This window comes from Lagenorhynchus albirostris, chromosome 14 (assembly GCF_949774975.1).
Source record: "Lagenorhynchus albirostris chromosome 14, mLagAlb1.1, whole genome shotgun sequence".
NCBI lineage: Eukaryota > Metazoa > Chordata > Mammalia > Artiodactyla > Delphinidae > Lagenorhynchus > Lagenorhynchus albirostris.
In genome coordinates this window covers 67212018-67237164 of record NC_083108.1, presented here as the reverse complement: position 1 = coordinate 67237164, position 25147 = coordinate 67212018, and the positions used below count along the sequence as shown (strand labels likewise).

The window sequence follows — 25147 nt, the reverse complement described above, 5'->3', positions numbered from 1 at the left end:
GGCCCCCGCTCACCGCAGCTGGAGAGGGCCCATGAGCAGCAACGAACACCCAACACAGCCAAAAATAAATAAAATAAACTTATAAAAAAATAATAATCATCAAGAGGGTCTGAATGGACATTTTTCCAAAGATGACAATTAAATGGCCAACAAGTACATGAAAAGGTGTTCAACATCACTAATCATCAGGTAAATGCAAATCAAAACCACAATGAGGGGCTTCCCTGGTGGCGCAGTGGTTGAGAGTCCGCCTGCCGATGCAGGGGACACGGGTTCGTGCCCTGGTCCAGGAAGATCCCACATGCCACGGAGTGGCTGGGCCCATGAGCCATGGCCACTGAGCCTGCGCGTCCGGAGCCTGTGCTCCGCAATGGGAGAGGCCACAACAGTGAGAGGCCCGCGTACCGCAAAAAAAAAAAAAAAAAAAAAGAGAGGTAACAAGTGTTGGTGAGGATGAGGAGAAAAGTGAACCCTGGTGCACTGTGGTAGGAAGGCAAATTGGTGCAGGTACTATGGAAAACATATGGAGGTTCCTCAAAAATTAGAAGTAGAACTACCATATAATGCAGCAATCCCACTTCTGGGTATTTATCTGAAGATGAAATCACTATCTCAGAGAGGTATCTGCTCCCATGTTCATTGCAGCATTACAATAGCCAAGACATGAAAACAACCTAAGTGTCCACCAGTGGATAAATGGAGTTTTAAAATGTGTTTTACATACATACAATGGAATGTTACTCAGCTATTAAAAAAAGAAGGAAATCCTGCCATTGTGACAACATGGATGGACCAGGAGGGCATTATGCCAAGTGAAATGTCGTACAGAAAAAGACAAATACTATATAATCTCACTAACAGGTACAGTCTAAACACTTGAGACTCACAGAAACAGCATACTGATGGCTACCAGTGGCAGAAGAGTGGGGGCCATGGGGAGAGGTTGGTCAAAGCATACATAACTTTAAGTTATAAGATGAATAAGTTCAGGGGATCTAATGCATAGCATGATGACTAAAGTTAAATACTGTATTGTATACTTGAAAATTGCTATGAGAGTAGGGCTTTAATGATCTCATTACAACAACAACAAAACAGTGATTACGTGAGGTGGAAGGTGTGTTAACTAATCTTACTGGGGTAAAACATTTTGCAATATATATGTGTATCAAATAATCACACTGTACATCTTAAACCTACACAATGTTAAATATCAGTTATATCTCAATAAAGCTGGGGGAAAAAAGAGATGAAGAGATCAAATAACAACATGTATTGCTGGCCCCAGATAACCACCTTCAACTTTCAATAGATGAGAATATTCTGAAGGGTAAGAAATGCTACATATTTCAGTAGCATTTTCACCTTTCTCTTAGCATCTTCCCACACATGATATAAACTATGATGATGAAAAAGATGAAAACATTTTTGAGTGTTTACTATGTGTCAGTCATTGTTCTAAGGGTTTTACACATATTAACTCACTCAATCCTCACAGCCATCTTGGGAGACTGGTGCTATAATTATGCCCATTTCACAGATGAAGAAACTGAGGCAGAGAGCAACTAAACACCTCGTCCAAGGTCACAAAGCCAGTAAGTGGCATAGCTGGCATCTCAAGCCAGGCCATCTGATTTCAGCAGTAAGGCTCTTTACAAGTACACCAGATACAGGGTGACTCTATATCCTATATCCTGCTGGTGCTTGGGACTGTCCCAGTGATAAATTCTATAGTCACCCTAGCTATACAACACTGTAAAAGCCATAATACTGGCAGTGAAGGGGAGCCATTTGTGAGTGGGGCTTCTTAGTGATCAAAATGGAGAGAAATCAGCTTATGAGCTGAGTGGTTTATATGTCACCAGGATAAAGAAAAAGAACAGTTCAACAGGATTCTTATGCAGAACGCCATAGCCCTGAAGGACAGAAGGGGAGTAGAGGAGAAAGATTATAAAAGTGTTCACCGAAAGATTTAGTGCATAGGTGCTTCTTATTCACTTTGTCACACACAAAGTAGTATGAGTTCTTCACTGCTGACAAAGAGAATGTCTTTCTCCATCAGGCATTTAAGAAGTACCAGGAGTTGTCAAGGCAGACATGCCAGCTCACCGGATGGTGCCACAAACTGGAAAATACCATCTGTTTTGTTAAGGTTGACAGTCAGAAATTTCTGGTTAAACTCCAGATCTCCTTGTTGTGAAGGGCTTGATAACTTTTAGTCCATTACCTTCTGCTTACTGAGTCACAGAGCATATTATATCTCCCTCCAGAGCACTCCAACAGCTGGGCCATGTTATAAGCTGTCTTTGTTTTATTCGATATTAAATAACAGATTTGATAGGACCTTCCTTTTGAATCAGGGAAACTCAATTACAGAATTGCTGTTGTTTCAAGTAAGTGGCCAACTCTGACATTCTGGCTCAAGAACACAAATCTGTTACTTTTTTGCCACTGGGGCTGTTCTGATGAGGGCTTGGACACATAACAACAAAGCATTTACTTCACTTTTTAATTGCTCTTGGAAACATTCTAAATGGCACCAATGCAATTTTTACTTGAAAATGAAAGTGTTTGCTTCCCAGAGTAACTTAACTCTTCAAAGGAGGGCAGAAAAGACCACTTTTTGAAATCCCTTGAAAACTGAGAGCCTGTCTGTACTCAGGAGCTAACAAAGCTGTTTGAAAGTCAAGTGGGGACAGGCTGAGTCAGCAATACCAACTAAAAAGTCGCATTTCGGCTTTAATCCAATTCAACAAATGCATTTTCTGCTGTGTCAGAGACAGCCTTAAGAAGAATTTCTGGAACAACATGCTGAAAATTGTTCTCGATGAAAGCTACTTTTTGAAGGCACCATGAAATTACTAATTATGCTGAAGAGAGTCTTAAACATTTGAGCCTCTTGTGTATTTCATGCTGGGAAAGAGGGGTGAGTTCAGGTTGTGGTCTATGAGAAGCCACATGTCTGCCTGGCATCAGTCTGAAGGTGTGCCTGTGTGTGCCCAGCATGAAGTGGGGATGAGTGAATGAGTATGAAATGAAGCTGTGAGTGGACTTTCCTGGTGGCGCAGTAGTTAAGAATCCGCCTGCCAATGCAGGGGACACAAGTTCGAGCCCTGGTCCAGGAAGATCCCACATGCCGTGGAGCAACTAAGCCTGTGCGCCACAACTACTGAGCCTGCGCTCTAGAGCCCACGAGCCACAACTAAGGAGCCCGTGCACCACAACTACTGAAGCCCGTGCGCCTAGAGCCCATGCTCCACAACAAGAGAAGCCACCGCAACAAGAAGCCTGCGCACCGCAACGAGAAGCCTGCACCCCGCAACAAAGAGTAGCCCCTGCTCGCCACAACTAGAGAAGGCCTGCGTACAGCAATGAAGACCCAATGCAGCCATAAATAAATTAATTAAAAAAAAGAAGCTGTAAAAAATGCTCATTTCCAGTTTTTTTCCAGTTACAATGTCAAACTGTCCTAGCCACTTCAAAATGCAAGAGCTTCAGCTCTTTCCTAAATAATTGTAGCCACTCTCTTTAGAGAGGCAGGCAGCATGACATAGTATAAGAACACAGACTTTAGATCCAGAGAGCTCTGGGCTCAAACCCCACACACTTGCTGTGGGACCTTTGACAAGTTAACCTCTCTGTTCTTTAGGTTATTTCTAAATGGGAATAATAAGCTCAATCTTTCTGAATTTTTAAATGAAACAATGAAACTGCAGAGGAAGCTACCCCAAGTATAGTGTTAGCACACTGGAGGCATTCCAAAAAGTGAAATGACTTTTATTATTATCATGACTTTTATGCCACTTCAAAGGTGTGTTGGAGAGATCACAAAGGCCTTTCAATATTCTCTAGGGAAACTGTAATTTGAATACGTAAAAAGTGAAACTAGTATCAGTTTCCTAAGACTAGATGATAAATGCAGAGGACAATAAACTGCTAAGTTTATGCACTTAAAAGAAGAGAGTGTGATATCTTAGTGATTTTCTTGTCCAGAAATAATAAATATTACGGTTCTTCAAACCTGCACAAAAGGCCCCATTTTAGCCACGCTTTGTAAACTTCTTAGATAAAGATCCAAAAAGGTTAATATATTATTTAGTTTGCCTGCTACTCAGACTGCCTCATTTAGCTATAGGGCAAAGAACTATGTAAAAGAAAGAGAACTATCTGCTCAATTCAGTATCCCTACTAGCTGTAAGGAGTAAAATTAAAATGGTGTCATAATACCTAATCACCACCTGCTGGTTTAACTATTTCTCAAGCTGATTACATTTCTGGTTCATTTAAAAGCCTTTAGGACTCACATTCCAGCTTCCATATACATCGTTTTTCCATGAAACTCCAGTTGTTAGTTCCTGGCATTTCCCACAGGGCTTGGCTCTTGTCGCCCTTTGTCTATTCAAGATACATGTATGGCGTGGCCACTTATCAGCCACTAGGAAATAAGGCCACAAAAAAGCAAAGAAATATACCCTGTCCATTCTTGGCATTTATGATCTAGTTGGTAAACAATTATGATACTTAATAAGTGCCATACACAAAATGTTAGGGAACACAGATGAACACTAAGTTTCCTAGAAGAGCCTGAGAAGCTTAAGAGTAATGTGACATTTGACTGAAGTATGGACAAATAAGCAAGATTTCAAAGTCTTCACAGAAGGAGAAAGATTACTCAGAGCAGAAGAAATGGCATGAGGAAAGGCACGGAGGAGTGACAGAGCGCAAAGGTTTGGAGAACAGTGAGAGTGAGGGGTGAGGGGTGAGGGGGCAGAAAACGGCGTTAGTAACATAAATTGGGACCAGTTCCTTAGAGAAGTTTTCTGACACCCCCACCTCAATTAAAATTACACCCAATGTAATAATTTCTGAAATCACTAAGTACTTCTTCTCCTTTAAGCACTTAAATTTGTCTTCCACACAGCCACTGGCAATAGTTTTTGGCACATAGTAGGCGCTCAATAAATACTTTTTGAATGTTCATCGTTGATGAAAAATATATATGCCAGGTGTAAATGGAAAACCTCAGTTTTTTCCATCCTGTGTAGGGAAAAACCCGGTTCCTCCCTACTGTGTCCCCCACTCTGAGACTCCTTTACTACTCACACAGAACACTTCACTTCCAACACTTCTGGTTACCAAGTATGATGGGAGAGGGGGTTTCCCCAGAACAACAAGAGAGTCTCAGACACCAGCTAGACGTCCTACAATTCGACTCAATTCTGACCCTGTCTACCCAGAGCTGGCATCAGATCCCACAGGTACGGGCTCAGTCTCATAAGACCAGCCCCCCACCCCTACTTCAGATGCCAGTCCCAAGCTCTGTGCTTCTGACCAACTGGCCATAGATTGGAGGTTCCCACAATCTCCTCCTCAGGTTTGATTAACTTGCTAGAGCAGCTCACAGAACTCAGGGAAACAGTTACTTACAAATACCAGTGTATTAAAGGACATGATAAAGGATATAGATGAACAGCCAGATGAAGAGATACATAGGGAGAGGCTTGGGAGATCCTGAGTGCAGGAGCTTTTCCATAGGAGTCTCTGTGGCATTGGGGTGCATCACGCTTCTGGTGTGGATGTGTTCCCCAACCTGAAAGCTCTTTGAACTCCCTACTATTGGGATTTTATAGGCTTCTTCATGGAGGCATGATCAATTATTAACTCCATTTTCAGCCCCTCTCCTATCTCTGGAGGATGGGGAGGGCAGGACTGAAAATTCCAAGCTTCTAATCATGGCTTGGTCTTTCTGCTCCCACATAGGAGCCCACAGAGAGTTGCCTCATTAGAACAAAAGATGCTCTTAGTGCTCTTATCCCTTAGGAAATTACAAGGGTTTTAGGCACTCTGTGCCAGGAACTGGGGGCAGAGACCAATATACATATTTTCTATTGTCTCACACCAGGCCAAGGATTTTGGACTTCATCCTGAAGGTAATGGGGAACCAATGCAGGGTTTTAAGCATATAAATGATTGAGTATAGATAAGATTGGGCACTTGGGGTTTTGAGAAGGTTACCTTGAAAGCCATGTGGAAAATGAACTGAAGGAGAAGCTGGGAGACCAGCTTGGCGGGATCTGTTGCAATGATCCAGGCAAGAGTTGATGGAAGGCTGAAAACACAGCTGGGCAGATACAACAGAACTTGTTTGGAGAGGCAGAATTCTCAGGACTTTTGACCAACTAGATCTGGGCTACGAGGGAAGGAGGCAGGGGTCCCAGGCTAACTTTGAGATTTCTAGGTGGGGCACTGAGTTTGTGCTGCCATTCTCAGAAATAGGGAATACACAACATGAAATCACAGACTTAGAGAGAGGCCTATTTGGAGCAGATGGAGCTGTCTAGGAAGCAGGAATAGAAAGACATCAGAGACGGAAGTAAGGTCTGGGTTTGGGGAATTGGTGTATGGTGGTGAAAGCCATGGGCATGGATAGGATCAAGAAAGGCATACCATTCCAATTCTACTCCGCCCCCAGGATGCAATGTGTTTTTAAAAGTAAACCTTTAGGGGCTTCCCTGGTGGCGCAGTGGTTGAGAGTGCCTGCCGATGCAGGGGACACGGGTTCGTGCCCCGGTCTGGGAAAATCCCACATGCTGCGGAGCGGCTGGGCCCGTGAGCCACGGCCACTGAGCCTGCGCGTCCGGAGCTTGTGCTCCACAATGGGAGAGGCTACAACAGTGAGACGCCCGCATACCGCAAAAAAAAAAAAAAAAAAAAGTAAATCTTTAATTAAAGTATAATATATAGTCAGAAAGGTATAAAATTTTAAGCATACAATTCAACAAATTTTCAAAAGTGAGCACAGCCATGTAACTACCACCCAGATCAAGAAGTAGAACATTATCAGAATCCCTGCAATGAATTTACCATCAGAGGCATTTACTGCCAATACTGTATTGGTGGCTTAGAAACCTGGAATCATCACCTGTAACAATAAGCTGTCTTTAAACAGAACTCACCATGAAGAACAACAACAGAGGTGATCTGAATGTCTAAGAGACCTGGTTCTAATGTTCTACTTTTTCCACTGTTATTTGATTTTCTCAAAAAATTAGTCAAAAGTAAATTCCTCCAGAGTCACCTCAAAACAGATGGTTTCCTTAAAGAATGAACATGAGACTAAAAGCACAGCCAAATGATTCCAGAAGAAAGACCCCCCCAAAGCTCACTGCAGTCACGTGGCATAGGTCCAATATGAAGTGTCCAACACAGATGGCAGGACCCAGGGTCACATCTGCACCCACCATTGTTGGCAAAGCAAATGGCTACACAGGAGCTGCTACAGATGGAAAGACTTAGGGACGGGCAGGTGTGGGAAGTGCCAGTGCCAGGTATGGGTGGCAGGAGCCAAAGACTAACATCATTGCGAGGCTCCCCTGCTCACTGCATGGTGCCAGGCAGCACTGCTCACAAGAAACAGCCACACAAGAAGGGCTGAAGGTAGAGTGAATGCCAAAGTGGCAATACCCCCAGAAGGCCCACCTAAGTCTGGGAAAACAGAATGGTGTTCAGAAATCAACATTCTCCAAAGTGATCCCTCAAATGTTCCCTTCTGAAGTCCTAACAGAAGTGTTATCAATGCTCAGGACTGGGCTGCCTAATGGGAAATGCCCCCATGGGGGCCTTTTGACTCATACACCTATTCAGCCTCACATGTTCATAATCATTTGTGTAAAGAAGAAAAAACCTCCAAGCACTAATTAGAAAGACAGAGCTGTTGTATTTTCCTCCTGATCACCTTATCTTCTTTATTCAGTTCTTGAAGACTCAGCTATTAAAAGAAATTAAGTAATTCATCAAGCCCATTTCAATTACCTGCTGCTGATAACATCAGATTACAATTAGCATCTACAAATGAACCAAGTGCCAACTGCCAAGCTGAAACATAAGCTAATTTACTGCTAGACTCTGCCTGCTGGAGACAGAACTCTGGGACCTGGCAGTAAGCATCCACTTCATTATTCCAACAACAGTTTTGCAGCCTCTCCTGCAACCATCCAAAGTGCAGCTCTGACCAAGATTTACTGCTCCGTCTGCCGCTGCTCACATGTTTACAGACGTGCTGTATCTGTAAGCAAATCACAGCTCCTTTTAAATAGCAATGTCTAGACAAGCAGGGTGACAAATCTTGACCTAAAGGAGAGAATAAATATTATTAATATTTATTAGGTACTGATAGGTGTGGGGCACAGCACAGGATGTGCATGTCACAACCGTAATGAGGGTCTGAATCATTTTCTGTGAGTCCTCTAGTGCTTGATCAGAAAAATCTCCTGCTTTTGTTGATGCTCTCCATTTTTCATTTCTCCTTTCAAACAGGGAAAGTACATTCTTGTTACTTTCTTTTAGATGTCTAGAAAAATCTGTTTCAAGCTCTGGGACACATTTTTCCCCTTTTCATGACCCGAACAGGAACTGCTTTGAAAGAAAAGCAGAGGTGTGTGGTTTGGCTTTCTGTATTGTGGACATTATTAGACTTTGACAATCTGTGTAGTCTCGTCTATGCTTCTCAAGCAGAAGAACTAACAGTTCAATAAATGTGTGGGGTTCAGAGGGGGCCTGTGGGCTGTCGTAGAAGACAGCACACAGACCAGGGTTTGGATCTTGCCTCCGCTGCTTATAAACTGTATGATTCTGGGCCAGTACCTTTACTTCTGTGCCTACCACATAGGTTTGTAATGGGGATGAAATGAAATAATGTATGCACAGTATCTAGCTCAGTGCAAGTAATCAACAGAAAATAGATTCTCTAGGAGAAGAAGAGAAAGGGCTGTTCCAAGGTGACAGGGCCTGTACTTTTCTGGGAGCACTGGCTGTCTTGTACGTGGGCACAAGCAGGGACTGCTGTTGCAAGGTGGCCTAGAGCCCTTCCAGTGGTGTTTCTTCTTTCTCATCTTTCCTGTATATGGAGGGTGGGGGTGGGTGCAGAAGAAACATCTTTGGCTTTTAGCCCTAGGCTGAGTGATCTCAGCACGGCTCCCACTGGAATCTACCATTCTAGTGGAAATGTTTCCTCGTGGCAGGATCTGTGGACATGGAATCAGAGACCTGAAGTCTAGCCTCAACTCTGCCTCTACAACCCTGGGTGAGTTACAGACATTCATTAATCTCTGGATCCTCGTCAGTGAAAAGGAATAATAATAATTTAACTCATAGCATACTTGTTTGCGATTAAGAAAGGCAAACAAGTACTGTAAGACACAAATATAATGGAACTGCATTGCTGAAGCAAGAATTTCTATGTGAGGCCTCATGGACTCTTCAACATCTTGAATGGTTATTCTGAATATGGTTCCATAATCATACTGTGGATTTTCAAAGAAAAACACCTAATTAGTGTAAATTAAATACTACCTACAATTATTATTAACATTTTACTCGTAAAGCTAGACCTCTTCTCCACCTAAAGAAAACCCAACATATAAAAATTGAAATGTGAAAAACAGGTAAAAGAGAGTGACTGCCATATTATAGAATATTTTTCTCTTACAAAAGAAATTTATTGTAAGATTTTTTCAGGATACTGTGTTTTACATGTGTTCACAGTATTTATTGAATATTTAATTCATAAAATGTAATCAGGAATACTATATAATTAAGGTGCAATGTGTGTTTGTTATGTATACAACATGTAATATTGTTCCACCTTTCCTTGGGAATTCAAATTTTTCTGATTTAGATTGCCAGAATTTAATTTTTAAATATAATTTTTATAAAAGTTACTTAGGTGATATTTCTTAAATCCTAGAATTAGAACAGCTGAGAGTCACCATTTCTGGTGACTATCATTTTGCTGCACTATAAATAAGAGGAATGATGTAAACCCACCAGAGTTGCTACCGAACGTTTACTTCAGCACATGACTACCAGGTTGGTTTGAAAACATGGAAAAGAAAAAGCCAAGCATCATTTTATGAGATCTTAATACATGTTTTATGCTACAGGTCTCTTGAAATTAAATGGGTCAAGATTTTTTTTAACCTACCTGGGCTGTGATTTTCTCATATTTAAAATTAATTAATACTCTTGACCTCATAGGTTCGTGGAGATGATTAAATATGAAAATGAATATAAATATGTGACACAGAGCAGGTCTCAATATATGCTTGTTAAATGAAAAACCATAAGCTCCATGGGGATGGGAACTATGTCAGTTTTATTCATAAAATATAGCACAGTGCCTATCACATAACTAATGTTCAATAAATATTTGTTGAGCAAATGAATGATTAAGTGAACAAATGAATTAATGAACACTAGTCCCACACTGATATATTTAAAATACATAACCAACAAGGACCTACTGTATAGAACAGGGAACTCTGCTAAATATTTTGTAATAACCTAAATGGGAAAAGAACTTGAAAAAGAATAGATACATGAATATGTATAACTGAATCTCTTTGCTGTACACCTGAAACTAACACAACATTGTTAATCAACTATACTCCAATATAAAATAAAATAATTTGAAAAAACACTAGTCCCATTTCCCTTTCTTTCCCAAAAAAGCTACTTTGTAGACAGCAAATGTCTTTTTGACTAAAAAGGTACAGATATTTTAAAATTGTGAATTATTTTCCATAGATAGATTATTAGATATTTCACCCTAGGCCTTGGTGGGAAGCACTTTCCATCTCTCATGTTTGACCCAATACTAGAAACAGAACAGTTCTTACACTGCTGTACATGGGAAGTGGCTCCTACAATGTGTTCAGTTTTGTATGTATTCTAGGGGCATGGTGGCAAGCTAAGTGGTCACCATCATCCAGAAAGAGAAAGAAAGAAAAGGAAGGGAAGGAGGGAGGGAGGAAGAAAGGGAAAGAAAGGGAGAAAGAAAGTGAGAGAGAGTGCAAGAGAGCAAGTAGGAAATAAAGAAGGAGGGAGAGAGGGAGGGAAGGAAGGGGGGAAGGAAGGGAGGAAGGAAGGGAAGGAGGGAGGAAGGAAGGAAGCAGCTATCCTTCTAATTATCTCCCGTCTCATTTTCCTAATTGTAGTTTATCTCAAAGTAAAATGAGAAGCATTTCTGCCTGCCTCCCCAGTGAATGAGAAGATCTGGGATGATCAGAGCGAGAGCACTTTAACTGAGGCTTTACTCTAGTGACCTACTTTGCAGCCTAACTGAGATTTGACTCCAAACTGCCTAAATTAGAACCATAAAGAAGGCTACAAAAAAAACAGAGGCTACAGAAACACTGTCATGCAACTACAGCTGTTTTGAGCATAAAAGAAAAGATGGACATTTTCCAAGCCAAAATTTACATTAGCATTATTTTCACAAGTAAGACATACTTAGAAAACGTCTAGGCTATTCTTTGTTGTTCATAAGAAATCTAAAGAGTCTAAATCATTCCTACTTGTTTTATTTTAAAGCATCTAAAAGGTGGATAGTAAATATTAGTATATGCTGACCACCAAAGGATAAAGATTTCTCATCATCTCTACCTTCTCTTTTTCTCCATCTCCATAAGTTCTATCCACTACCCCTCAGATGTGCACAGAAAGCTTCTAATGTCAAAAAACCTTCTTAGTGACTCAAATCTCATTCTCCCTGGCTTCTCTAAGCCCTCCACATCCTGAAGCTCTCTTCTCCCTGAACTCTACCTGGGTCACCTCCACCCTCTGTGATCCTGACTCAGTCTCCCTGACTGGCTTTCCTCCCTTATCTCATAGATGTCATAGGATGATGCCATCTTAATACTTGTTTCCAATTCTATTTGCTTGTGTTACATTGAGAGAAATACATACTGGGCATGTACAAAACAAACTTACCAAGTTTGATAAAGAACTACTTTGGGGAAGTTCCTCCTCTCAGCTTTCCTGTTTCTTTCCAAAGGCACCACTGTTCTTCCAATCACTGGGGCACAACATCTTGGCATAAGCTTTGACTCATTCAATCTAACCATATAAACACTGAGTACTCACTGTGTCTAAGGGGTTATACTCAGAGATACAGAGACTGTGGAGTAGAATAGTGTTTATACTTCTACTGAGTTTTAATCCAGTGGAGGTAACTATACAAGTACACCAATAACCATATTTTATGATTGAATAGAAACAGAATAAGAGAAATTTAAAAAGTGGACACAGGACTCAGACAAGGTAAAGAACTTGTTATCAAGAGAGGCTTCAAGAAGTGAATAGTTAAAAAAAAAAAATTGAATAGTACTTGGGATAATCCTAAAAAGATGGGTAAACTTTAGATAAGCAAGATAGGGACAGAGAAGTTCTTCTAAGTAGAAGAAATAGCTTGAGAAAATACATTAAAGCAAGAAGTATAGCCAGTGTGGCTAAATTAGGGAAGATGGAAAAACACAGTTTTAGGTAAAGAGTATGTACAGAGGAGTAGTAGAATTAAAGAATGGAAATTGTGATAGTCCCCATTTTAAGGTACAGTTTAGGAAGGTCAGTCTACTATTGGTGCGTGGGATGGAGGAGACATGGGAGGGAGGGAATGGTAGCAAGGAAAACCCAACTAGTTGGTTATTGCAACAGACTGGGCAACAAGGAAGGAGCAAGGGAAAGAAAAAACCTTAATGAGAATACTTACTTGACAACTGTTAGATTGAGTGTCAACTGAAAAAAAGGGGGATGGGGTAAGAAATCAATGATGACTTTAGATTTCTAAGTCAGGACTGTATAATGGGCTGAATGATCCTCCCGCTCCCCGGTCCCCAGTCTCTGCACTCTAATCCCAGGAACCTGTGAATGTTACTTTACACGACAAAAGGGATTTTGGAGGTGTGATTAAACTGTGGATCTTGGGAAGATTATTCTGGATTACTCAAGTGGGCTTGATGTAATCACAACACTCTTTTTTTTTTTTTTAAAGAGGGATACAAGAGGAGTTAGGACAGAAGAGAAGGCAATGTGATGACTCAGAAGCAGAGATTGGAGTGATGCACTCTGGAATTGCAGGAAGAAGCCACAAGCCAAGGAATACACGCAGCCATTAGAAGCTGATTCTCCCCTAGAGCCAAGAAACCAGGCTTGTTGACATTGACCTTAGCCTGGTGAAATTGATTTCAGACTCCTGATCTCCAGAACTGTAAGAGAAAACATTTGTGTTATTTGAAGCCACTAAGTTCATGGCAATTTGTTACAGCAGCAATAGTGAATTAACAGAGAAAACTACAAGAATGGGCCCGTCATCAACAGAATAAGGAAAGCTAGGAGAAGTAGTTAATTTAGGAAAAAGATATTTCACATTTGAACTCACAAACTTGGACTGATCAGCATGAAAATCAGAAGAAGCATCTACTAGGCATATGAAAATGATCTCAGGCAGGAGGTCAGAGCTGGTGAATATAGATTTAGAAACAATGGACATTGAAGCAGTAGTTGAAGATTTGGTGGTAAAAATGATAGAGAGATACAAAGAAAGAACGGGAAAGAATCAAGGAACAAAATACAAGAACTCCCACATTTAACAAGTGGCAGTACAATGGAAAAGAGCCATTAAAAATAATGTAGGGAAACTGAATAATGACACAGAGGGAAGCCTAAGATGGAAGGCGGAATAAAAAAAGCAGGTGGCAGAAAAGCACATATGTTATGATCCAAGTTTTTAAAAAAGGAACAATCTGTACACACATGTGTATATTTACATATATGATTATACTACCATGTGTTTATGTGCATAGTAAAAAGGTCTGGAAAGAGTCTAACCAAGTTGTTAACAGTACTTAACTCTGAAAAGTGGGACATGGGAAGGTATGCAAGGGGGTGGACCGGGGTGGACCTCCTTTTTCTGCTTTATACACTTTCATACCATAAGAATTTTTTACCAAAGTAAGTACTGTTTTTGTAACTTTTAAAATTGTTCATTTTTTAAAAAGAAGGATAAGAAAAGCCAATGAAGATGGTACAGAAAGAGCAGCCAAGAAGAAAATCAGGACAGTGGTGCTTCACAGAAACTAGAGGAGGAGAGAATTTCAAGGAAAACTTAGTAAAGGCTGCCAAATGTTGCATACTGATTAGGGAAATTTAGAACTGTCAAGAGATCTCTCAACTGAGCCATCTGGAGATCACTGCTGATCTTTTTCAGGGGACAAAAGGTGCAAATCAAATTGCAATGGGTTAAACAAGGATAGGAGGAGTTCTACTTCCAGTAATGGAGGAGTGTCTCCTTTCAGAGCCACCCTCCTATAGATAACAACTATAAAGTCTGACAAGGGACAGGGCAGGAGGGCTGGCATGGAGGGGGCAGGAGGCCAGCATGGAGGAAGCAGGGGGAGGAATTTATCTAAAAACACTGGAGTGCAACCAAAAGCAGTGAGAAACTGTAGGGAGGTTGGAGTTGACTCTTTGCAGAAGGGAAAGGCATTGGGTAAGTTTCCCATTTTTGAAATGCCAGAGGACATTTTGCAGGGGCAGGGACCAGAGGGCAAACCCCATTAGTGCCGTGTGGTGAGGCTAAAACTCAGGTAGAAACACACTGTCTTTCTGGCTTGAAGAACCAAAGGAAAAATCCCAGAGAGAGCCATAGTGGAGAGCCTTGGATTTGTAATTCTACACAGATCTCTGTTTAACTCATGAAATATGCATACGCAAGGCCAAATCTAAGCAAGCTGAAAGACCTGAACAGAGATTTTAGCTGCTACCCAACACAGGGAAGACAGAATTTGGAGCTTGAATTAAGTCAAGTTAACTGGTAAAACAACTACAACAAAAATCAATACTATTAAGAGAAATATATCAGAATCCAGAGTCTCTATAAAGTATCACTGACAATGTTGGATATAATCCCTTTTCAAAGAGTACATTAAAATGTGACTAACAACTCAAAACAAAAGGCAATCAATGCACAACTCTGTGACTATACTACAAACCACTGAATTACACACCTTAAATGTATAAATAGTATACTATGTGAATTATATCTCAATCAAGCTGTTAAAAAAATAACAACATCAACAACAGGCAATCAATAGGGTCTAACTCTGAGATGACCCACATGGAATTAGCAGACAAGGTTTTATAAGCTTTTGTAATAACTAGGGCCAGTTATGTGAAAGAAAATATACATGTAATGAATAAACACATAAATCTTAGCAGGAAAGCTGAAATGTTAATTAAAAGAACCAAATGGAAATTTTAGAGCTAAAAATATAATATATATCTAAATTTTAAAATGCACCAATGCAGTAAAGAATTAACCTTGCCCAGAGAGGTCCAGCCTTTGTCCCTGGCTCTGGGAGATAATTTTGAAGCCCTCAGAATGCCCAGCCTAAGAGTCTTTGAGGGTGTTGACCATGCCAGAGAGTCGATGCTAACAGTATGATTTACAGTGGGGGCTCTCAGCTCAACCTCCAGAGGGGCAGGAAACTAAGGTCACTCATGCAGGTGGTCAGCCATATCTCTGTGACCAAGATCCAATAAAAACTTTGGAAAAGAAAGCTCAAGGGAGTCTCTGTGCATACTGTCACATATTGCTGCTTGGAAGAGTTAGCACCATCCATGACACAACTGGAAGCTTTGTGCTTACAATTCTCCTGAACTCTAACCCATGTGCCTCTTCCCTTGGCTGATTTAAATCTGTATGCTTTCACTGTAATAAACCATAACCATGAGTATAACAATAACTTTCAGTGAATTCTGTGAGTCCTCCTAGTTACTGAACCTGAGGGTGACCCTTGCTTGTTGTTGATGTCAGAAGTGAGAGTAGTCTTGGGGAATCCCAAACTCTGCATCGCCAGAATTAATTTAGGAAAAAGATATTTCACATCTTTTATTTATCACATCTTGATAAATCTCTAGCTAGAATGACCCAGAAAAGGGGGAGGGGGTTAGTACAGGTACAAAACACAAACTACCAATAACAGAAATGAAAGAGGACATATCACTATATATCTTACAAGCATTAAAAGGAAAATAAGTAAGTATTATAAACAACTTTATGCCAATAAATTCAACAATTTAGATGAAATGAATGAAGTCTTTGGAAAATAAATACAACTAATCAAAATGATAGATTTCTGACACAAAATGATAGAGAAATATGAATTGTCCAATATGCACAGCCTTCTACATTCCAGGTTTCAAGCCCTCCAACCTATCCTATGTGCCACCGCTAGACTTGTCTTCCTTAAATATCTAGTCAATGTTCTCACTTCTACATTTCAAAACCTTCAGGAGTTCCTGTTCACTAACAATTCCTTGCCTAGTTTTCATAATAATCTTCTACCATCCTCTAGCACATTCCTGAAGGCTAATCATGCCACTATCCCTCAGATATGCCAACCTATTGCATCAAATTCTTCTTTCACATACTCCTTGCCATCAATGCCATCCCATTTCTGACCAAATCTCAGCTATTCTTCAAGGTCCACCTGGGCGTCATCTCCTCCAAGAAGCTTTCCAGACTATTCCCAGCCCTCAGGGCCTCCCTTCTGGGAATTTCATGGCTACACAACATCATTAACACTGTTGTCCTATGTATTAATCTTATTTTCCCAACTAAATTATAAGCTCTTTGAGGGCAAGGATTTTTTTTTTCAAACTTCTCTATCACGTAAGGCAATTATTCCAGGATTCAGCACATAGTATGATTCAATAAATACTTGAAATCTGTTGAATGAATATATCATACCAAGAACTTATTTCTATGGTTTTTATCAGGCTCTCTAGATTCTCATTCTGATCTCAATACCATCTTCAGCATCACCTCCAGGGATTTGCCAGACTTTTTCAAACAACCATATTCACGAAACATATGGTTACAATAAGCGGAGGTAGAGGGGAGGGAGAAGTAGTGCTAAAATTATATAAAGAGAAATAGGGTTTTGTAGGTCACAAAAGAAAAGGGGACTGACTTTTACAGTGCATTGCCACTAATATCCGCTAAGCATACACTAATACGAATAAGGTCACCATCTTCTTGTCCTCTCCCCACCCTGAGTCCCTGTGGACATAACAAACCATGGGCTCCAGGCACAAGGATGAGTTCCGCTTATACTTCTGAACACATCTGTTCCTTTCATTCATTATGTACCAACATCTGTTTGGGTACCAAGAAAAGATAACAATATCTTCTAAAAAGTAGCCAGTTACTAATACTTATCACCTCTTACCATTCCATATAAATTCCCCCAAATCTATAAATGTCTTAACTGTAACCAAGTCCTATCAAACCACAGACTGCAAATCTTATTTAAATTTTTCAAAAAATAATTTTACATTTATACTATAACTATCAACATCATTTGTGAATACACATACATTGAGGGGAAATAATACATTCCCTTTGGGGTTAAAGTCACCAAGTAAAGAACTCCCTCTAAACAAAAATCCTCTCAAATTCCCTTCCATTGATGACTTCCTAGCAAGCTTCCCTTTCATTTAAACCAAACATAGCTTTGTCTCTTCACTTCATCCCCCTTCTCTCTAATTAGATAAATCTGGTCGTTCTTCTCTCTAGACAGATTAAAAGGTTGGGGTGTTTTGTTTTTCCAGTATTTCAGAGTTCTAATCCTCAGAGCACTGTGATGACAGAAAAGATCCTGTGATTTAGAGCAGGCAGGCTCCAAGGACATATATCTGAAGGAAATATAAAACACACACAATGAGGAGATACTTTTGAATATAAACACACAGATTCCTGTAAAAGATAGTGGGTTACTCCAGCTATTTCTAGCCCTTGGCCCTGACCCTGGGTCCCACAAGCAATCCTGTCCTTACCCAGATTGGAGGATGCTCGCCCCTCTGCAGCCCGGTCCTTGAGATCCTCAGCGATGCCCAGCTGCTGCTCATGGTACTGTTTAGCTCTCTCCAAATCCTGCATGCACCTGGCAGCATGGCCCAGGCCAGCATAGGCCCGCATCTCAATGGCCTTCTCCATCAACTCCTGAGCCAGCTCCAGCACGTAGTTGTGGTAAGACATGGCCTTGTCAAAGTTCCTCCTGTAGTGGTAGGCACTGCCCAGATTGCTGTAGGCGCGGGCCTCTTCTCGCTTGTTGCCCAGGTCCTTGGCTATCTTCAGATGCTGCTCATGGCACTGCACAGCATTCTCAAAATCACCCATGGCAATATACACAGCTCCCATGTTACCGAGTTCTCGGGCTTCAGAAAGCTCATCTTTGGATTGCTTGGCGAGAAGAACACACTGTTTGTGACTGGCCAGTGCATTGGGGTAGTCTCCAATGGCTGTGTACACGTGGCCCAGACTGCTCAGGGCTGATGAAGCTGCCTGGAGAGAAAGGATAAGGCAGAGAAAAGAAAGCACATCAGAAAATGGCTTTGGTTTGTTTCAGCTGATAAAATGTTAGAGAGTTTGCCCATAACCATCCAAACCTATTTCTAATGGTGTTTCTATCACTGGTCTGCAGACCTATGCAGAACTGAAAAAGAGCACATCCAAACAGCAAGTTCCTAATAAAAGACAATGGCAATTTAATCAGTAACATTCAATACCGAATCTCATAGAAACAGGTTGTGTGCCATATAACCTTCATCTTAAAGACTTGACATTTCTAATATTGTGATATTATATCTCTGTTAATAGCTATTAACCTCTGCAGCATAAGAAAATGTTGAAGAAAATCAAAATTAATTATTACATGTAATATAGCATAGGAAATTCATAGGAGAAATCCATGCTAGGCTCTTTGCACTCAAAGAGTGCACTCAAATTGCATTTCTCAATTCTTGTCTTCTCCCAAAGCAAATGGATACATTAACGGCAAGGGAGATCTTTAGATTGATGACTGATAATTTTGTGACCCAGGACCAATGGAGGGTCCTGTTCTCTTATCTTTGTTAACTCAATGTGACTTCATCAGTGCTGGTTACTGTGGAAGGCTTAGATTAGATGAGCCGCAGAGGAAAATAACGGGAGTTACAACTACATCTCTGAATGTGGTAGTCCCCACGGGGCCTCACCACCCCTTTTTAGGCTCACATTGCTCTTCGAGCTTTGCTTTTCTTGCCTAGAGGCTCTCTCTTCTGACCCCAGCCTCTGTGCAGAAAGATGCTATCTTCCTAGTCCCCTCACACTGCTCGCCACTCAAATAGTTCTTGTCTAAAGAAAAGAACATGAGCCCTTTTTGTCTTAAAGGTTTTAATGAAAATGACTCTATATTGGCATAGTGAACCAAAGGGAAACAAAAATAACAAAGGAGATGTTACACGGGTTCTAGAATTTTACCAAGTGCAGATAGTCTTAGATTCTCGTCTTTAGTTTCTAACTCCTTTGCAGAGACATAAAAGGGAAGTTACACCGAGCTCTCCTGCGCTTCTTTTCATTCAACAACTTGCCTATCCTTCCCTTCCTTCACACAGTGCCTACAGCTAGAGCCACGTAGCTCCCTTTCTTCATGATGCTCCCTCTTCGTACCATGAATACGTGATCCTGGCAGAACAAAGGGTAAACTCTGTCACAAGTAGGCAAGTGATCTTCAGGGCCTCCAGGCTAGGGAATAACAACAAGGGAAGGCCATCCCACCTGGAGTAAGGGTATTTCTTTATCAGATGTGTTCTATATGCACTTCAGAACACTTTTATTAATATTTCATAGTTGAGTGATTTGCTACCTTATTTCTTTGCCTGCGAAATAGCAGTTTTGATCAAAATGACTGAGACTGACCATCTTTACAATGCTTGCAAACTGTGTATCTGCAAAAGGTTCCATATAGTTTTCAGTTGCTTTTATCATTTCACAGATGTTCCAACAAAAAGCTTGAGGAAAATAGAGAGGAAATAAACACTTAGAAATGTACTTTTGGGGTTTGTCTTTTTTTTCTGAGTGGTGGAGAGCAGAAACAATTCCATGAAAATCACAATCCTGTAGCAATGTGATTCTGGCAGATGCAGCAATGATGTCACCCAAGAGCATGCCACTTGGATGTGTACTGGCCTCAGGTTCCTACTTCGGGAACCTCTTCAGGATCAGAAGTTAAGACTTCTTGTTGGCACAGTGCACACAGGCCTTTCTACTGCTCACAACTCCCCTCCCCACACCCGACAATCTCCTTTCCTCCTTTGTTACAGGACGGGGGACTCAGTCTCTTTCCTTTCCTTCTGTAATTGGCCCTCCCCTCCTTACTCTCTGAGGTCCTTCTGTGCCCAAGCCAGGCTAGAGAGCAGGACACAGTCCACAAACCCTCCCACCTGCAAATCTTTGCTGCCCTCAAAGTAGAACACATGGCTCTTTCACTATGGAGCTAGTGTGACTTAGAATCAGACACCCTTGGTTCAAAACTGCACTGATGTTTACTAGCCCTGGGACCTTCAGAAACTTAACTTCTCTGAGCCTTGGTTTTCCAGACAGAGGTTTCTAGGTCCCAGGAACTGAGTGTTTTCAAACTTAGCCATGAGCCTCTGTCAAATGTGTAAACCATAAATAATTCACTAGATAATTCCAAATAGTAGATCTGGTTGGAGGCAATGAGCCCTTGAACACTGTAGGGAATAGATTAATAAGGCCTGGGGCAGGCACAGCATCCCAAGCATCACTGTTCTTAGAAACTTGTGGTATGTGGCAACTCCAAATGACAGCCCAGGGATCTTCTGCTTCTGGTTCTTCATTTCTGTAAATGCCAGGGAGACATAGGAGCTCATTTGCTGAAGCTCTCCCAAACATAAGGAAAGAGAGTATTGGGGCATTTCCCCTTTAGGGCTGTGAGGAAAGAGGGAAGGACTACTGCATTAGCTCTTCCCTGGCACCTTCCAGTTACAGGCAGCGCTATCAGGCTGGGACTCTTCACGCAGGTGTCCTGGAAACCGGCAACTCTAGAAAGGTCAATATAGTTTATGAAGCACACATCATAGCCTCTGAAATTAGAAAGGCAGCTTGATGTAGTATAAGAATGGAATAGAATTTAGTCAGAGGCCCTGGCTGTGTAACCCTGATAAGTCATGTCACTTCTTCACCTGTATTTTCTTTATATGTAAACCGTTCTGATAATGACAGCATATGTACTTTCCAAGGTTAGGATGGGATCATATGAAGCAGTGCAAGTGAGTGTCCTGAGTAAACTGTAAAGTTCTCTGTAAATGCATCACTAAGGTGTGGATGGATGTTTTATGACTGCAGGCCGTCTGGGCTGAGCTCTGTTACCAAGCAGAAGCTAGTAACGGCACCAAAAACATCAGTCATTACAACCAAACATCTATATTCCTCTATCAGTTGCCACAGGACATGAAGTCCAGTGTTTTACAGCTGCTGGGCAAATAACATGTGATCATATTTATCAGCTAAGTGAATTACAAATTAATCATTTGTCTTTGTTCCTGTTCCTGTGGAATAAGCTTAGATCTGAAACATGGTTTCAGGCTGTTAAGGAGAATCTGAAGACCCACTATCTACAAGGAAACACAGGCCCCACCTCAAGCAGATGCTGCACTTGCCACTAAGGTTCACACTGCCTTTGTATATTAATCTCTTTGAGATTTTTGTGCTGGAATAGCAGCAGCTGCTTCCCACAGTGGAAACATTTTGGAACATCTGTATTTGAATACCAAAATGCACACAAACAGTTATGCTAACAAACTCTCTGGTTGGAATAAGACAATACTTTTCTCTTTTTACAAGATATAAATTACTCATGTTCTTGCCAAAGCATGATTTCCAGCTGCAGACTTAGCACACAGGAGTCATTACCCCTTGCTCTGTGCCCCAAATATTTGCGGAAGAACTGCACCTGATGAGTCAGTTTCGTGGGACATGGAGCTAGAGAAGGAAATTTGCTCATATTTTTTCAAACCACCTTTAAGGACTTTCAGTTTGAGACATGAAATAGAGAAAGTTTAAACTACCCAAAAAACCACATTGATGATACTACCATTAAACATTATTTTGCAAAATTAAACGTGTTCCTCACAACTAGCATGTTTTTCCCTTTATTGTATGTATTTTATAAGAGTTATATTTTGTGGGATGACTAAACGCATATATAGAGAATATCTGATATAACTGCTCATTGACTAATTGCATGTAGTTTTAAGAAAAGGGGAAATGCACCCACAGCTAGTACCAGAAATACAGTTTTTCATCTTCACTGTCCAAATCCACATGCACCTTGTATTCCTTGCCAGTTCAGTGCCCACGAACCCAAGGTACTGGGTTAACCACCTGCAACCCAAGAGGCAGAGGGATATAGAAAAATAGGGGCAGACTCTGGAATCAGGCATGCATGGGTCCAAAGGACAAACTGTGTGATACTACACAAGTTCTGCAACATCTCTGAGCCTCAGTTTCCTCATCTGTAAATGGAAATATTAATATCTCACAGTGCTCTGATGAGTACTAAATAAGATAGAACTTGTAAAGAGCCCATTTCAAGGCTCACAGAAGATGCTCAAAAATTTTAGATTTTCATTTCTCTTCCTACCCTAACTTAGCTTTATTCATTTCAAAGATGTGGTAGAAGATGACCAGAAAATAGAACATGATGTTATATGTCACCACAACTAAAAACACGACACAAGAAGTGTGCCCCACTGATGGCAGGAAGGGTCATTATTTTCATACGCTAAAGCATATTACTCGTATTACTCTTCTGCAAGTGTAGACATAAGAAAATTCACCCTTTACTCCGGGGCATTTTGGAATCATTGGTATATCCAACACTTAGTGTTGGTAAAAGCACTGTAAGTGGTCAAAGCTTACACAGATATTAGAGTGTTTTGGGGTCTGTTGGTTGGTTCATTTGTTCATTCATTCATGTACTCAAGAAAATTCTCTAGACACAGAGTCAACTAATTTTTGACAAAGGAACAAAGGTAATTCAGTGGAGAAAGGACAACCTTTTCAAAAAATGGTGCTAGAACAACTGGACATCCACATGCAAAGAAAGTGAATCTAGACACAGACTTTACACTTTTCATACAAATTGACTCAAAATGGATCATAGACCTAAATGTAAAATGCAAAACTATAAAACTCCTAGAAGATAAGAGAAATTCTAGGGGACCTAGGGTTTGGAAATGAATTTTTAGATAAAACACCAAAGGCATGACCCATGAAAGAAAGAATTGCTACGTTGGACTTCATTAAAATTAAAAACTGTGCCCTGTAAGAGATACCATGAACAGAATGAAAAGACAAGCTACAGACTGGGAGAAGATATTTGCAAAATACCTATCTGACAAAGGACTTGTATCCAAAATATACAAAAACAAAAAACAAAAAAAATTAAAACTCAACAAGAAAACAACCCAACTTTAAAATGGACAAAAGACCTGAACAGATACCTCACCAAAGAAGATACAGTTTTCCCTCAGTATCTGCAAGGGATTGGTTCCAGGAACCCCCATGGATACCAAAATCTGCAAATGCTCAAGTCCCTTATGTAAAATGGCATGGTATTTGCATATAACCTATGCACATCATCCCATATTCTTTAAATCATCTCTAGATGACTTATAATGCCTAATGCAATGTAAATACAATGTAAGTAGTTGTTGGTATATGGCAAATTCAAATTTTGCTTTTTGGAACTTTCTGGAATTTTTTCAAATATTTTTGATATGTGGTTTGTTGAATCTGTGGATGCAGAACCCATAAATATGGAGGGCCAACTGTATATAGGTGGCAAAGAAGCATATGAAAAGATGCTCCACATGATATGTCATCAGGGAATTGCAAGTTAAAACAACAATGAGATACCACTACACATCTATCAGAATGGTGAAAATCTAAGACAACTGACAATATCAAATCCTGGTGAAGATGTGGCGCAATAGGAACTCTCATTCATTGCTAATGGGAATGCAAAATGGGACAGCCACTTTGGAAGGTGGTTGGGTAGTTTCCTACAAACCTACTTATACCATATGATCCAGCAATCATGCTCCTGCATTATTTACCTTAATGAAATGAACACTTACATCCACACAAAAACCTGCACGTGAATGTTTGTAACACCTTTATCACAATTGTTAAAAACTGGAAGCAACCAAGATGTCTTTCAATAGGTGAATGGATAAATAAAATTTGATACATCCTTACAATAGAATATTATTCAGCACTAAAAGGAAATGATCTACCAAGGCTCAAAGAGATATGAAGGAAACCTTAAATGTATATTCTTTAATGAAAGAATCCAGTCTTAAGGGCTTCCCTGGTGGCGCAGTGGTTGAGAGTCCGCCTGCCGATGCAAGGGACACAGGTTCGTGCCCCGGTCTGGGAAGATCCCACGTGCCGCGGAGCGGCTGGGCCCGTGAGCCATGGCCGCTGAGCCTGCGCATCCGGAGCCTGTGCTCCGCAACGGAAGAGATCACAAAAAAAAAAAAAAAAAAAAAGACTACACACTGTATGATCTCAACTACATGACACTCTGGAAAAGGCAAAACTATAGAGAAAGCAAAAAGATCAGTGGTTTCAGCAGGCGAAAAGGATGGATCACAGGGGATTTTTAGGGCAGTGAAACTATTCTGCATGACACTATAATCATGGATATAGGGCATCATACATTTGTCAAAACCCATAGGCTGTACAACACGAACAGTGAACCCTAGTGTAAACTATGAACTTTAGTTAACAATATTATATCAATATTGGTTTCTCAATTGTAACAAATGTACCACACTGATACAAGATGTTACTAAGAGGGGAAACTGAATGGGGAAGAGAAAGGAAATGTGGGAACTCTGTACTAGCTGCTCAATTTTCTGTAAATCTAAAACTGCTCTAAAAATGAAGTCTGTTAGTTAAAAATTAATAAATAAATTGGACTTTTCCTCGTTGGGGGAGTGGGTAATTCTAGGAAATGGAAACAGCACAAGCAAAGGCATGAAGTATGACAGAGTGTGTAATGATTAGAGACCAAGAAGCTGGTTAGACCTGGGAGTGGGGATAGTGGTTGGAGGGGAGTCTGGAAAGGTGGGTTTGGATGAATTCTGTCTGTCCATCAATTTGTAAAATCTAATGCATTTTCCATGTATGTTGTTTCATTTAATCATTAATAACAATCCTTTTAATTGTGTGTTATTATTAAAGCCATTTGTGAGATAACATTAGACTCAAAGAGATAAAATGACATGCCTAAGAATACACAATTGATAGCACTGATAGCAAAGGCAGGGTTCAGGTCCACAGACATCAGACTCTAGCTCTCGTGCTCATTTAACTACATACAGTTTATCCTCTATTGAAGAATTTACAATCCACCCAGGGAGCAATAACAGCCACAGGTTTAAGCAGGGGACTGAC

At 40.6% G+C, this 25147-nt stretch overlaps 1 protein-coding gene across 1 annotated transcript in view; it reads right to left on the bottom strand.

Annotated features, from left to right (window-relative positions):
* TTC28 (tetratricopeptide repeat domain 28) overlaps positions 1–25147 on the bottom strand; it is a 405403-nt gene that overhangs the window by 146470 nt on the left and 233786 nt on the right. The window contains exon 5 of the mRNA XM_060121992.1: positions 17677–18184. Within this exon, the coding sequence (XP_059977975.1) occupies positions 17677–18184 (508 nt within the window). The remainder of the gene's footprint in view (positions 1–17676; positions 18185–25147) is intronic.